The sequence below is a fragment of the Macaca mulatta genome, chromosome 7 (assembly GCF_049350105.2).
Source record: "Macaca mulatta isolate MMU2019108-1 chromosome 7, T2T-MMU8v2.0, whole genome shotgun sequence".
Lineage (NCBI taxonomy): Eukaryota > Metazoa > Chordata > Mammalia > Primates > Cercopithecidae > Macaca > Macaca mulatta.
In genome coordinates, this window is record NC_133412.1 from 104,784,570 (window position 1) to 104,800,455 (window position 15,886).

At 38.2% G+C, this 15,886-nt stretch overlaps 1 protein-coding gene across 5 annotated transcripts in view; it reads left to right on the forward strand.

Moving 5' to 3' along the window:
* Positions 1-15,886, forward strand: part of NUBPL (NUBP iron-sulfur cluster assembly factor, mitochondrial) — a 295,919-nt gene that overhangs the window by 91,021 nt on the left and 189,012 nt on the right. For all 5 annotated transcript variants that reach the window (XM_077940878.1, XM_077940880.1, XM_015143512.3 and 2 more), the window contains 2 exons: positions 538-577; positions 666-756. In XM_077940878.1, the coding sequence (XP_077797004.1) occupies positions 538-577; positions 666-756 (131 nt within the window). The remainder of the gene's footprint in view (positions 1-537; positions 578-665; positions 757-15,886) is intronic.

Genomic DNA, 15,886 nt, shown 5'->3' on the forward strand with positions numbered 1-15,886 from the left:
AATATTAGTAGTATGCTTGGTATAATGTTTAAACTGTTGCAAATTGAGGTATATTTAGTTGAAAGTTAAATTGCACAATATGAGCAGCCTATTTGTATTTCCAGTTTGGTATTCTTTGATCCTGGAAGGATGGATGGGCAAAGGGGAGATGTTAGTCAAGTGGTGCGAAGTTTCAGTTAGACGGGGGAATAAGTTCCAGCGATCTGTTGCACAGCATGGTGACTATTGTTAACAATCATTTTTTGTATATTTCAGCATTGTTACAAGAGTAGACTTTAAATGTTTTTACTGCAAAGAAAGAAGTAAGTGAGGTGATGTGGAATGCTAATTGGCATGGTTTTATTATTTATTTTTATTATTCTACCACAATGTAGACATGTATCATAACATTACATTGTACCCCATAAACATATGCAATTTCTGTTAATTGAAAAAATAATATTTCTAAAAAGATGGAAAAAAAAACCCAATTCAGAATGTTTACGTATTGTGTTTTATTCTTCTAAAAGAGAGGATTTTGTTTTTTTTTTTTTCCAGGCAACCTAATGAGGCCTCTCTGGAATTACGGTATTGCTTGGTGAGCATATATTTTTTTTAATGTTTCTTTTCTGAATAATATTGATTAATTTATACAAATTAGTTGTATTTTTGTATTACTGTTGCAGTATGTCTATGGGCTTTCTGGTTGAAGAAAATGAACCAGTAGTTTGGAGAGGCCTTATGGTAATGTCGGCCATTGAGAAACTGTTGAGGCAGGTAAGAATATTGCCTTAAATATCATTTTATCATTGGCAGAGCTGCGGTTAATACATTTGCTGATTGGAGAATTGTTAAAATTTGCATTCAGGAATCAGTTGATGCTATGAATGTATAATGTGTAATATGGCACCTAATGAGTTAATGTGGTGCCAACCAAACTTCACTGTTAACATGATTTAATCTTTCCCATTGTTTGTGAGTACTAAAAATTCTATTGTCTTACTGAATACTGTTTTCTTGCTTTGGCTGTGTCTGCAGTAAGAAGAGCAAATCTATTTTTACAAGTAATCTGCCACCTTTAGATTTGTGGTTAATCTCATTGTAGTCAATATTGAGTTATAAGGACAGTGTAGAAATTGTCAGATGTAGAAAAAAATTATATAAACCATGGTACTTGTGATTTAAAATTGCTCCAGAAAAAAGTGAAATTTTGTTTTGAGTATATATAGTTATATATTTGCATGTGTAATATCTGTCCAATCAACTTTAATTTAGCCTTAAGAAAAGAAGAGAACATTTGATTGGATAATCTAAAAATATCATTTGGGCTATATGTTATTTATAGTTGGCTTGGAATAAGTTTTATTTTTTTTCTCAGTAGATGTGAGTTTGTAATTGTCTTCTAGGTAAAAGTTAAAAGTAATTTGCATTTATTTCATCAACTTATAACAGTTACCTTTTATTTATTCAGATTCTACTTTGGGTCAGGAACCATACAATAGGTTGATAATTCTAATGGTAGATACTCCTATATTCATTTTCAGGTATACAATTTAGATGAAATATGTCTTGAACTCTGAAACTCTTCTTTTTTCACTATAACATCTTGCCTTTCTACCACTTTTGCTGCTTGAATTGTGATAAGTGTGCTGTTTGAATTTTGGTCCTAGTAATTTAAGTCTCTTGGTTTCATTTTCTCCTCTTTTACTTTCAGATCCCATAGTTAGTCATTTCACTTAAACTCACCAAACCACCCCATCCCCACCAAGTCCTTTGTGACCTTGACCTTTATTTGTCTTGATTAACCAACCTGTTTTCTCTAATGCTAAATACCATCAGATAATATAGAATAGTTGTGTAAATTGCCTGCATTATATATATTTGATTTTTGAATTTAGCTACCTCCACAACACTTCAGCATCAGATTTTACATGTTGTTATTCTCAAAAAATATTCAGAGAATTTGGTAGTCTAGCAGAGGTCCAAATGAAGGTTTGGCAAAAACAAGTTCTCTGACACATAAATTGTATAGAAGTTACAGTTTATTGGCCAGGTGCAGTGTCTCACGCCTGTAATCCCAGCACTTTGGAAGTCTGAGATGGGCGAATCACAAGGTCAGAAGATTGAGACCATCCTGGCTAACACGGTGAAACCCCGTCTCTACTAAAAATACAAAAAGATTAGCCCCACGTGGTGGCCAGCGCCTGTAGTCCCAGCTACTCGGGAGGCTGAGGCAGGAGAATGGTGTGAACCCGGAACCTGGGAGGCGGAGCTTGCAGTGAGCTGAGATGGCGCCACTGCACCCCAGCCTGGGTGACAGAGCAAGAATCCGTCTCAAAAAAAGGTTACAGTTTATTTTGAGAAGCCTGGTGGATACATTTTCAGCCAACATACTATAGAATATCAGGGTAACGATAGGATAAGAAAATGTGTTCATATATTATTGGGATGCTTAGCGGTTACCTAGAGTGTATCTATCTTACAGTCTTTTGTGAAGTCACTTTCATGTGTGCATTTTATTGGGAGCTGAAAAGCTGTTATTTTAGGCCTACAGTGGGACTAGTGCAGATCTTCAGAGCTAAGGAGTGTTTTCACTTTTGTTTTGATTTAGAAACCAAACCGTTATTTGGTAAATTTAACATCCTTAGCGAAAATTCAGTAGCTAGATAGAACTTTTGTACAGCGGTGGATTGTAGGGGGTACCTGATTCATCGGCTCATTTTAAACAATTGGATATAACATATATATAGAAGAATGTACAAATCATGAGTATAAATAGATAAATTATCCCAAAGTTGAAACACCTATATAATCATCATTCAGGACAAGATAACTAGAACAATACCAGTGATCCAGAACATCCTCTCATTTTCCCTTCTAGTACCCATTTATGGGGAGAAGAAAAATACTGTGGTCATTCTGACATCCTGAACTAGAAGTCTGGTTAAGTTGTTTTGTTTTTTCTTTTTCTCCCTGACAATACTTTGTTGAGCTAAAATTATGCATACAATGAGATGCATAGATTTTCAGTATATAGTTTAGTGATTTTTGATAAATATATATACCTATGTAATCGTAACCCAATCAAACTAAATAGCATTTCCATCCTCCAAGAGAGTTTCCTTGGGCCCCCTTCTGATTCATCCCATACCCATAGACAATCGTTGTGATTTCTGTCACCATAATGAGTTTTACATGTTTTTAAATTTCAAATGAATAGGATTATACAGGATGTAGCTTTTTTTTTTTTTTTGGAGACAGAGTTTCACTCTTGTTGCCCAGGCTGCAGTGCAATAGCGCGATCTCAGCTCACTGCACCCTCCCGCTCCCAGGTTCAAGCGATTCTTCTGCCTCAGCCTCCTGAGTAGCTGGGACTACAGGCATGCGCCACCATGCCTGGCTAATTTTGTACTTTTAGTAGAGATGGGATTTCTCCAGGTTGGCCAGGCTGGTCTTGAACTCCCAACCTCAGGTGATCTGCCCGTCTTGGCCTCCCAAAGTGCTGAGATTACAGACGTGAGCCACCGCAACTGGCCAGGATGTAGCTTTTTTGTATATGGTTTCGCTTCGCCTAAGGCTTTTGAAATTCATGTTTATTGTTGCATATAACAGTAGTTGGGTCTTCTTTATTGCTAAGTAGGATTCCATTGTATGAATATAATAAAATGTGTTTTTTTTTCTGTTGATGAATATTTGGGTGGTCTCCAGTTTTGGGCTATTGTAAATAATACCTCTATAATACTTTCATAGTTCATAAGTTTTCCAGTTGCTTCACATTTTTGTTGACATTTGGTGTTGTCAGTCTCATTACTTTTAACCATTCTAATAAATATAAAATGGTGTCTTGTTATGATTTTAATTTGTATTTCCCTGATGACCAATAATATTGAGCCCTTTTCCACATGTGTATTAGATCTCATATTTTCTTTCGTGACATGTCTGTTCAAGTCTTCTACTCATTTTTTAATTTTTTTTTTTTTAGTAATTGAGTTGTAGGAATTTGTGCGTATTTTGGCTATGAGTCCATTGTCAGATAATAGATATTGGGAGTATTTATCCTTGTCTGTGACTTGTCTTTTTATGCTGAAGTTTGAAATTTTAATGAATTCCAATTTCTTATTTTTTTATGCTTAGTGCCTTTTGTATCCTCTTTAAGTAATCTTTGCCTGCCTACCCCAAGATTGTAATGATAACAATGTATTTATTTTTTATTATTTTTAAAAATTCTTAATTTAAAAATTTTATGGGTATCTTGTAGGTTAGTATATTTATAGGGTACATGAGATATTTTGATACCAACAGGCATTGAGTAATAATCGCATCAGGGTAAATGGGGTATTCATCCCCTCAAGCATTTATCCTTTGCGTTTCAAACAATTCAATTGTACTCTTTTAGCTATTTTAAAATGTACCATCAAATTATTTTTTACTGTAACTACAGTCACCATGTTGTGCTAGCAAATATTAGGTTTTATTCATTCTTTCTGTTTGTTTGTACCCATCAACCATTCCCATTCCTTCCACCCCCACCACCCTTCACACCCTCAGATTACGCTCTATCTCCATGAGTTAAATTCTTTTAATTTTTAGGTACCACTGATAAGTGAGAACAAGTGATGTTTATCTTTCTATGCTTGGCTTATTTCAGATATTTGAAAGGACTTGAGTGTTGCGATCTAAGCTATATCTGCTTTAGGGGGCACCCTAAACCTAGTAATACTTGGTTCTTGCAGACCTGCAGAGGTACTGCCTTGATGGTCTTGGACAAGATGTGGGTGAATTCTCTGGATTACCATACAGAGGCTCTTGTTCTCTTCCCTTACTTTCTCCCAAACAAACAGAATCTCTCTCTGTCTGTTCTGAGCTACCTAAAGCTGGGAATAGAGTGACACAAGCACCCCTGTGTCCTCTACCACTGTGACTGTGCTAGTCAGACCTGAAGCCTGCACAGCACTAGGTCTTGTCCTGCTGTTACCACTATCTGGCTACTGACTATGTTTGCCCAAGGCCCTGTAGCTGTACGATCAGCAGGTAGCAAAGCAAGATAGGCTTGTGTCTTTTCCTCAGGGCAGCGAGTTCTCCAGACCCCGGATGGGTCCAGAGATGCCATCTAGGAGCCACAGACTGGAGTGAGAAACCTTAGAAGTCTACCTGGTGTTCTGTTATACAGCTGTGAGTTGGCAGTCAAAGCATGAGGTGCAGTTCTTCCCATTCTTCCCTCCACTTTCCACAGGCAGAGGAGCCTCAATCTGTGGCCACCAGCACTACAGACCCACAGGACATACTTCTAGGTTTCCACTGATGTTCACTTAAGTCCCCAGGGCTCTTCAGTCAGCTCATGGTGAAGGTTGCCGGGCCTGAGACTCACTCTTCAGGGCAGTCCCAGAGCAGGTCCAGAAATGACATCCAAGAGCCAAGGGACCTAGGACCCCTCATGGTGCTCCACCCCCTGTGGCTGAGCTGGTACCTAAGGTGCCAGGCAAAATCTCCTTTACTTTTCCCTTTGCTTTTATCAAGTAGATGAAGTCTGTCATTGTAGCTACCACAGTGGGGAATGTGCTATATCTTACCTTAAGCCAGCACATCTCAGAGTCTCACCCAGAGGCCCATGGCATAGTTTCTGGGTATTGCTGCTGGTTATTCATGGCCCAGCGGCCCTTTATTCAGCAGGTGTTGGTCCTGTCATGACTGGGTCCTTCTCTTCAAGGTATCAGGTTACTTTCTGGCCCAGGGTGTGTCTAGAAATGTCATCCAGGAGCCTGGAAATGGGGTCCTCACAGATCTGTGCTGTGCCCTGCCCTGTGGCTAAGCTGGTATCCAAGATGCAAGACAAAGTTCTCTTTGTTCTTCCCTCTCCTGTCCTGAAGTGAAGAAAGGGTCTCTTGTGAAGCCACGACCTGTGTAGCCTGGGGTTGGGGGAGTGTTGGTGCATGTACTCCATTAGCCGCCCTGGATGGTGTCTGTCTTTTTTTTTTTTTGAGATGGAATCTCGCTCTGTTGCCCAGACTGGAGTGCAGTGGCGCGATCTCAGCTCACTGCTAGCTCCGCCGCCCAGGTTCACGCCATTCTCCTGCCTCAGCCTCCCAAGTAGCTGGGACTACAGGTGCCTGCCACCATGCCTGGCTAATTTTTTGTATGTTTTTTTTTTGGTAGAGACGGGGTTTCACCGCGTTATCCAGGATGGTCTTGATCTCCTGACCTCGTGATTCACCTGCCTCGGCCTCCCAAAGTGTTGGGATTACAGGCGTGAGCCACCGCACCTGGCCCCTGGCTGGTGTCTTAGTAGGTTGTGTGCTCCCCTGGTCCACTGGCTCTGAGCACAGCTCAGCTGAAGTACTCACCTAGGAGCTGCATTCCTTGTAGCCTAGACTCCCTTTGAAGTTTATTAGAATCCCAGAGCGCTCCAGCTCGTGATGAGGCTTGCTGGAACTCAGGTTCCGACTGCTGGGATGGGCGATTCCCCTCTGTTGAGGGCCAGTCCAAATGCTTCCTCTATGGGCACGCGTCAGGTAGGTGTAATCCGGTTCTGCTTTTTGCTCTGATGGGGCAGCACAAAGTTCAGTGCAAAGTCTCACATTGCTGCATTCCCTCTCCCCAAGCACACAGATTCTCTGTGCCACACAGCTCTTGGGCAATGGGGGAAGGGTGGAGATCACAATTCAAGACTGTCTTTCCTGCCCTTTTCATTGTGTCTTCCAGTAATACAAAATTGAAACCAGGTACTTTTGAGGGCTCAACTGATTTTTGGTTCTTAGGTAAGTTTTGTGTATGTGTGTAGAGAGTTGTTAAATTTGGTGTTCCTGCGTGGAGGGGGGCACTTTTTGCAGCTTTCTATTCCACCATCTTGCTTTGCTGTCTCTCGCTCATGTATTTTAATCTCAAAGCTTTATAGTTCTGTCTTGTACATCTTGAATTAATTTTTATGTGTGAAATGAAATAAGGTTCAATGTTTATAATTTTTTATAGTTTATACAGTTATGTTAGCATCATTTGTTTGAAAGACTTCCCTTTCCCTGAATTGATTTATATATTAGATAAAAATCAATTAACCGTATGTGTATCATCTGTTCTGGATACTCATTTGTGCTCCATTGATCTGTTTGTTTAATCCTTACTCTAAAACCACATTGTCTTGATTATTATAGCTTTATAGAAGGCTTAAAATTAGGAAATGTGCATTTTCCATCTGCATTTTTTCAAGATTGTTTTGGCTGCTCTAGTTTCTTTTACGTTTCTGTATATTTTAGATTCAGTTTGTGCAGAAAAGCATGTTGATACTTTTATTAGGATGGGATTCAATATATAGAACAACTTTGGATGAATTGAGATCCTGACAACGTTGAGTCTTCTAATCTGTGGCCTACAGCTTGATCCATGTTCCTGCAAGAGATCTGATCTCATTTTTTTTAATGGCTGCATTGTATTCTGTAGTGTATATGTACCATCTTTTCTTTATTCAGTCTTAGGTAGATTTCGTGCCTTTGCTATTGTGAGTAGTGCTGCAAGGAACATACATGTGCATGTGTTTTTGTGGTAGAATGATTTGTATTCCTTTGGGTATATACCCAGTCATGGGATTGTTGGGTTGAATGGTAGTTCTGTTTAGCTCTTTGAGGAATCATCACACTGCTTTCCACAATAGTTGAGCTAATTTACACTCCCATCAACAGTGTATAAGTGTTCCCTTTTCTCCCCAACCTTGCTAGCATCAGTTATTTTTTGACATTTTAATAATAGCCATTCTGACTAGTGTGAGTTAGTGTCTCATTGTGGTTTTGATTTTTGTTTCTCTTATGATCAGTGATGTTGAACTTTTATTCATGTGCTTGTGGGCTACGCATATGTCTTCTTTTGAAAAATGGCTGTTCATGTCCTTTGCCCACTTTTTAATGGAGTTGTTTTTTTCTTGTAAATTTGTTTAAGTTCCTTACAGATGCTGGATATTAGACCTTTGTCAGATGCATAGTTTGTGAATATTTTCTCTCATTCTGTAGGTTGTCTGTCTACTGTGTTGATAGCTTCTTTTGCTGTGCAGAAGCATTTAAGTTTAATTAGATCCACCTGTCAGTTTTTGCTCTTGTTGCAAATGCTGTTGACATCTTCGTCATGAAATCTTTGCCATTCATATGTCCAGGATGATATTGCCTAGGTTGTCTTCCAGGGTTTTGATAGTTTTGGGTTTTACATTTAAGTCTTTAATCCATCTTGAGTTGATTTTTATATATCGTATAAGGAAGGGGTCCAGTCTCAATCTTCTGCATATGGCTAGCCAGTTATCTTAGCCTCACTAATTGAATAGGGAGTCCTTTCCCCATTGTCTTTTTTTGTCAGCATTGTTAAAAATCAGATGATTGTAGGTGTGCGGCCTTATTTCTGGGCTCTCTATTCTGTTTCATTGGTTTATGTGTCTATTTTTGTACCAGTGCCATGCTTTGAACAGGTTTTTAATGAAGGTGGAATTGACCCATTCTGGAAAAAAAAGAATGCCACAGAGGACATTTATTTGTAAGGAAGAGAAGTGAGCACCAGGATTTAAGACAGGAAGGGATAGGCTAACCCCACTATTTTGTGCCAGTGCAGTTAGGTTTATGATCAGGGCTGCTTTTATCTATAAAACTGCTAACCTGTGAGCCTCAAAGGGAAAAGATAAACATCAGCTGCCAGTCTTTGGGTTGTACAACAATAAAATTTAGTGATAACCCCTTTTCTGGATTGGGTCCACTGATGTGTTTTCCTTGAAGTCAGTAAGTACCTTACCAATGAGGGACTGCCTTTCAAAGTTCTTTCGATATTGGACAATGTCCCTGGCCACCCAGAACCTCATGAGTTCAAAAGAAAGGTGCTGAAGTGGTCTTCTAGCCCTCAAACACAACATCTTTATTTATCCTCTAGATCAGGGGTTCATGAGGACCTTTAAGGCTCGTCATGCAGGATACTCTATGGAAAGGATTGTCAGTGCTATGGAAGAGAACCCTGGTAGAGAAAAAATCATGAAAAAGCTGTTAAAGCCTTCAAGCCCAAAAGAAATTCCTGCTGGAGAAAAACTGTGTCCAAATGTTGTTCATGACTTCACAGAATTTATGACAGTGTCAATCAGGAAAATCATGAAAGAGATTGTGGATATGGCAAAAAAGATGAGGGATGAAGAGTTTCAAGATAGAAACCTCAGAGAAATTCAAGACCTCGTAGACACCACACCAGAGGAATTAACAGAAAACAACTTGTTGGAGATGACTGCTTCTGAACCAGTGCCAGATGATGAGGAAGAATTAGTAGAAGAAACTGTGCCAGAAAACAAATTGACATTAGACAACATGGCATAAGGGTTTTGAGTATTCAAGGTTGCTTTTGGCTTTTATGACATGGACACTTCTATGATGCGGGCACTGAAGCTAAAGCAAACAGAGGAAGAAGGATTGGTACCATATAGAAACATTTTTAGAGAAAAAAAAGTCAGACAGAAATTACGATGTATTTCCATACACTAATACTGAACCCCTAAAGTACTTCTCATGGGAAGAGCCAAAGAAGTTTGCCACTGCCACCCCTAAGATAGCAAGACCCGTCCCACCTCTTCCTCCTTTTCCTCAGGCTACTCAATGTGAAGATCACGAGGATGAAGACTTTTCTGGTGATCCACTGCCACTTAATGAAGAGTAAATATATTTTCTCTTCCTTAATAATATTTTCTTTTCTCTTGTTTTATTGTAAGAATACAGAATATAATATAAGACAAAATATGTGGTAATGACTGACTATGCTATTGGTAAGGCTTCTGATCAACAGCAGGATATTAGTAAAGTTTTTTGGGAGTCAAAAGTTATATGCAGATTTTTGACTGTGAGGGGATCAGTATTTCTAAGCTCTGTGTTGTTCAAGGGTCAATTGTACTATTATTTGCTAAATCTGGTAACCCTAGATGGAAGTGATGTTTCGTAAAAGACACAGGAAGGTGGGTAAGAGTCAGGTTAGTAGAAGGCAGACATAATGATGCAGTGGAGCTGAATTGCTTGAGAATAAGAGTTTGAGGTAATATTAAGGGAATATATTTAGCCCAGAGTGGCAGGCTCGTGAGTAATGGAAATGAGGCGAACATTAGAGTAGGAGGTGGGGTGAAGAATTATACCAGGACGGGGCAGTCTTGCCAGGATTGTTCCTTGTAATTTCATGAAGGAAGATGGTTTGTCAATGCCTTTACCAATCTCTGCAGCTTCTTCTGAAGGATAACTTATTTTTCAGGATACATAAGCAGTAGTATAGGGAATCTCTTGGTTTCAGCTGGCCACTGTTCAGTAATCTGCATAATTTCACCATATGTCCTTCTAACCTCATCTGCTAGAAGGAAGGGAAAAGATTGATGAATAAATATAGTATATGTTCATGAATGCATTTTGTGATGCCTTGGGAAAAAAGCGTGCCAGGATATATAGTTTTTTAAAGTTAAACTTTAGGATGTATTAGGAAAAATAGGCAGATATATGCTAGGATGTTATTTTGAGCATTAGATTTATCAGTATGTATTCCTTTTTATTCTCCTGATATTTGAAACAATTTCCTTTTATTTTCTATTTTGACTTTAATAATTGTAGGCATAAACATCTAATACATTTCACTCAATGACTGATAATTTTAAATTTTTCTGTTATTTGTTAAGATTCCTGATTAGTATTTTTTTCCTCCTGAATTGTGCCCCTGAATATAGATATAATTAGTTTAACGCAAATGAGAAAAGTGTTTTCTTAGAATCTTTGTGTTTTAAAATATGTGATATTGAAGAAAACAATTTTAGTTATTAGAAAAAGAGCCACAGAAAGAAAAACTTCAAAGGCTAGTCTGATGTCAGCACCTGCTGTGGTCATAGTGTAAACCCTGGAGACCAGGGATTTTGGCAGCAGTTTCAGTGCTTTTAGTTCAATCTTCAGTATCCCCAAATGTGAAGCAGATGCCAGTTTTCTTCTCTAGGGTTCTGATAATGGCATATAATGAGTTGGTTGTTTCCTAGCAACTAAAGAAGCAGTTTCACTTTAGCTGATCCTGTAATAGAAATGAGACATTTTCCCTTGATAGTTGGTATTAGTGATTTCCCTGACAATGGAATTTCACTTTTGAATAAGGAATATTCTCAGCTTTTGGTTTCCTAAATAATTTTGATTCTGAGTTGGGCTAAGCTCTGCTTAATCCTGTATAAAATGAAAAAAAAAAAAAATTGAGCCCCTTAAGTACCTCTCAGGGGAAGAGCCAAAGGAGTTTGATACATAGTTTCTTAAATGGCAAGTGATTATACAAGAAGCTGTAATAGGTGTATTTTCTCAGTGTTTAACAGAATAATTAATGACCACATTCTTTTTTTTTTTTTTTTCCCGGCTTATTATTTGCAGCAGTAGAGGTTTCTTAGGTAATGGCCAATGTATTGTGGAAATAAATATTGTAAGTTTTTATTACAGTTGCCATTTTGATATAAAGTCAGTATAATGAAAACATTAATTTAAAGTCTATAACCCATTTGATTTCAAACAGTATTCTATATCAGAAATTATTCTTATACCCAATGATTTTAAAGGCTCTTAAAATAGTTCACTTTAAGGTAAATTGTGAAACAATTCAGTGTTTAAATATTAGTAGTTATAAGGTGTCCGTAATTAACCGAATCATATCTAAATACATCTAATTTTATGGTAGTAATAGATCTGGATATATTCAGGCTCTTAAGATATTTGGAGGCATGAGAAAAATACTTCAGATGACCTTCTTTATAGTCATTCATAGTTTAAATAGTTTCTAAGGAAATGATCTGTCTTTCTTCCTTTGACATTATAAAACTAATATAAGTTACCATCCTCATCCACCTCATCCAGATTTATGGTATGATATATTAAGTTATGCCTAAGTGTTAGAGAGAGAAAATATTAAATGATGTTCTTAAGATAATTAAGTTAGCCATATCTAAATATACTAAAGAAATTTATTACCTTGCATGGAAAAGGTTCATAGACTATGCATTAACTACAGGTGAAGTCATTGAATATCGTTATTGTCAGTTTGGGGCATGTGACCTTATTAATTTCTTTTTATGATTTTTGCATCATCAGGTACTCTAGCAGGCCTCATATTTTTAAAATGCTTTAAACATTAAGGAATGAGAAACATTAATTCAGTTGGACAGGGCGGTAGCCTTTCAGGCACCTAAGACATAATTTAAAAACAACAACAACAACAACAACAAAACCTTTAAGCATGAAGTAGACTTTCTTTTTGTTTTTTTGTGATGGAGTCTCGCTCTGTTGCCCAGGCTGGAGTGCAGTGGCACATGTCACCTCACTGCAAGCTCCGCCTCCTGGGTTCACACTGTTCTACTGCCTCAGCCTCCCCAGTAACTGGGATTACAGGCTCCCGCCACCATGCCCAGCTAATTTTTTGTGTTTTTAGTAGAGACAGGGTTTCACTGTGTTAGCCAGGATGGTCTCAATCTCCTGACCTTGTGATCCACCCACCTTGGCCTCCCAGAGTGCTGGGATTACAGGTGTGAGCCGTCACGCCCGGCCAACATGAGGTAGACTTTCTATATAATATAGTCCAGTAATTGTTCTTAGATTTATTTGGGAGCTTAATCTGAAGCTAAGGGATCAGGTACATTAATCCACATTTTGAATTCTCTTTTCTGTTTTAAAATTATAGATCAGTGAACAAGGAAATAGATATATAACTAAAGTCCAGTTCTTTGAAATATTTTTATAAGGCAGTATTATCTGGTGAGTAACTTAGTTTGATTAATCTAACAGAAGTTCTTTTTGAACATTTTTTCACTTATTTAATAATTATTTATTGAGCTGATAGCAGATACTTATTATTGTACTTTAAAAATGTCATTGGGCTTTTTGTCATCTTACAGCAACATACATACATACATACATACATACATACATACATACATACATTTATTTATTTATGATGGAGTCTCGCTCTGTTGCGCAGACTGGAGTGCAGTGACATGATCTCAGCTCACTGAAACCTCCACCTCCTGGGTTCAAGTGATTCTCCTGCCTCAACCTCCTGAGTAGCTGGGATTACAGGCATAAGCTACTACGCCTGGCTAATTTTTGTATTATTTGCAGAGACAGGGTTTCACCATATTGGTCAGGCTGGTCTGGAACTCGTGACCTCATGATCCGCCCACCTTGGCCTTTCAAAGTGTTGGGATTACAGGCGTGAGCCACCGTGCCCAGCCAGCTACAGACATTTATTGGCTATTCACTGTGTTTGGGCCATTGCTTGGATGTTGAGGTCACACAGTTGTGTAAGACATAGATCCAGAGTTCAAAATGTAAAATAAAGCCTTTAGTTACAGATCTACTTTTGACTTGTAATAATAAGCAAGAAATATAGATATGCTAGACGTTTTGATGATTTAAAAATACTATTGTACAATGTTTTATTTAAGGCAACCAGAGTTGGAATTTAGAGAACAAGGCTAAGTGTTACGTAGTGTTGACCATCAGGTTGGTAATAGTGTTACATAGTATAAAAGTTTGCAGTCTCATTTAAGGTCCATGTCATAGAGCAAACCCTGTAGTCAGCATTTAAAGAGAACAAGTTGTTAGAAGGAGTTAGAAACAGCCTATGAATATTAATTGCTGGTTATTTCCTCCTACTTAAAATGTCCTTCTTTTTCTGTTGTCAGATGACTTACATGCGTACCTCCAACTCCCCGTGATGACGAGTACTTATATATGCAGTTTTTGAATATTGTAGTGTTCCTTTTTTTTTTAAAATTTATTTTAAAGGTTGCTACTGGAGCTATCTAAGACTAAAAGTTACTGTAACTTTTTAGATTGGCACCAACTGTTCCCCGTTTCCCACTCACTATGGTTTGGGTGTTGGTCAAAAAGTTACTGTAACTTTTTAGATTGGCACCAACTGTTCCCCGTTTCCCACTCACTATGGTTTGGGTGTTGGTCACCTCCAAATCTCATGTTGAAACTTGGTCCCCAACCAGGCAGTGTTGGGAGGTGGGGCCTAGTGACAGGTGATGGGCTTGTGAAGGGCTGAGTCCTTGTGAATGAATTAATGTTATCTTGGGAATGGGTTAGTTATTACAAGAGTGTATTGTTATATGGTGAGCCTGGCCGCCTGTGCTTTCTCTTTTGCATTGCTTACTTGTCCTTTCTTGATGGAAGCATGCAGCACAGAGGCCCTCACAAGATGCTGGTATCTTGACCTTGGACTTCCTAGCCTCCAGAACCATGAGCTAAGTAAAACTTTATTCTTTATAAATTACCCAGTCTATGGTATTCAGTTATAGCAACAGAAAACAGACTAAAACACCACCTGAGTCATTTTATGCCAAATTTCTCAAGTGCTAGAGTAGAGTTGGTCAATGTTATTACTTCACTAATTTACTTTTATCTTTTGATTTCTAGTAATGCAGGTATAGAGACACTTTTCACTTGATAAAATTACTTAGTGATCTGATGCTTTAAATGGGTAATTTTATCAAGAAAGCAATAGAAATAAAACAAAATAACCAAAGTATAAAGTAAGAAGGGGAGTCATTGTTTTAAAGTATCAGCCACTGATATTTCACTGCTTGTGCTGTGTAGTTTTGAATTGTAGCAGTTTGGAAAGCTGGGCGGGAGGGACCTGGCTGTTGGAGTATTTTTCTAACCCAACACCCAGGGAAGACCTCCTGTTGCAGCCTTCTGGTTATATATAGCTGAGCTAGATTATATTCTGCTCTATATTATTGATCGGCCTTCTTGGGTCAACTCTAGTTCTGTCATCTTTGGAAGAGGAAGGTACTTTACTGTTCTTGGCCATGAATTCCTTCTTTAGGCTTTAGGTCTTTCAGACAGGTCTTACACTGTTCCGGATGCTAGCATGTCATCTCTTGTTCTCCCATTTGTTATATCACTAGCTATTTCTTCACACTGGCTTTCTCCTTTGGCAAGGTTATGCTTCTTTATCTAGTTACATGGCCTTCTTCCTTAGAACTTTTCAGTATGGCATTAACTTCCTCATCCCTGATTTTCCCCTTAATTCCCAGTTTAAAGTCTTTGTTTACTTTGGATATGACTTTTCACCTGAGTGAAAAAAACATGTTCTCAACCCATTTGTAGGCTAACTCAGGCTCTAGAAATAATTGAAGGTGTGGGCTCATGTTACCAATTTTACTTTCCTGTCATTGAGTCAAATGGTCCCTAAAGAGAGAGGTAGATCTTTCCCTGATTCTGTCCATTCATATTACTTTCTCATTCTCACTAAGTGAACATTAGAGAATTAGAAACTTTCAGAACATAGAATTGGGTGTATAATTTGACCGTTTAAATAAAAACATAGGAGATAGAGACACAAAAAACCCTCCAAAAAATCAATGAATCCAGGAGTTGGTTTTTTGAAAAGATCAACAAAATTGATAGACCGCTAGCAAGACTAATAAAGAAGAAAAGAGAGAAGAATCAAATAGACGCAATAAAAAATAATAAAGGGGATATCACCACCGACCCCACAGAAATACAAACTACCATCAGAGAATACTATAAACACCTCTACGCAAACAAACTAGAAAATCTAGAAGAAATGGATAATTTCCTGGACACTTACACTCTCCCAAGTCTAAACCAGGAAGAAACTGAATCCCTGAATAGACCAATAGCAGGCTCTGAAATTGAGGTAATAATTAATAGCCTACCAACCAAAAAAAGTCCAGGACCAGATGGATTCACAGCTGAATTCTACCAGAGGTACAAGGAGGAGCTGGTGCCATTCCTTCTGAAACTATTCCAATCAATAGAAAAAGAGGGAATCCTCCCTAACTCATTTTATGAGGCCAACATCATCCTGATACCAAAGCCTGGCAGAGACACAACAAAAAAAGAGAATTTTAGACCGATATCCCTGATGAACATCAATG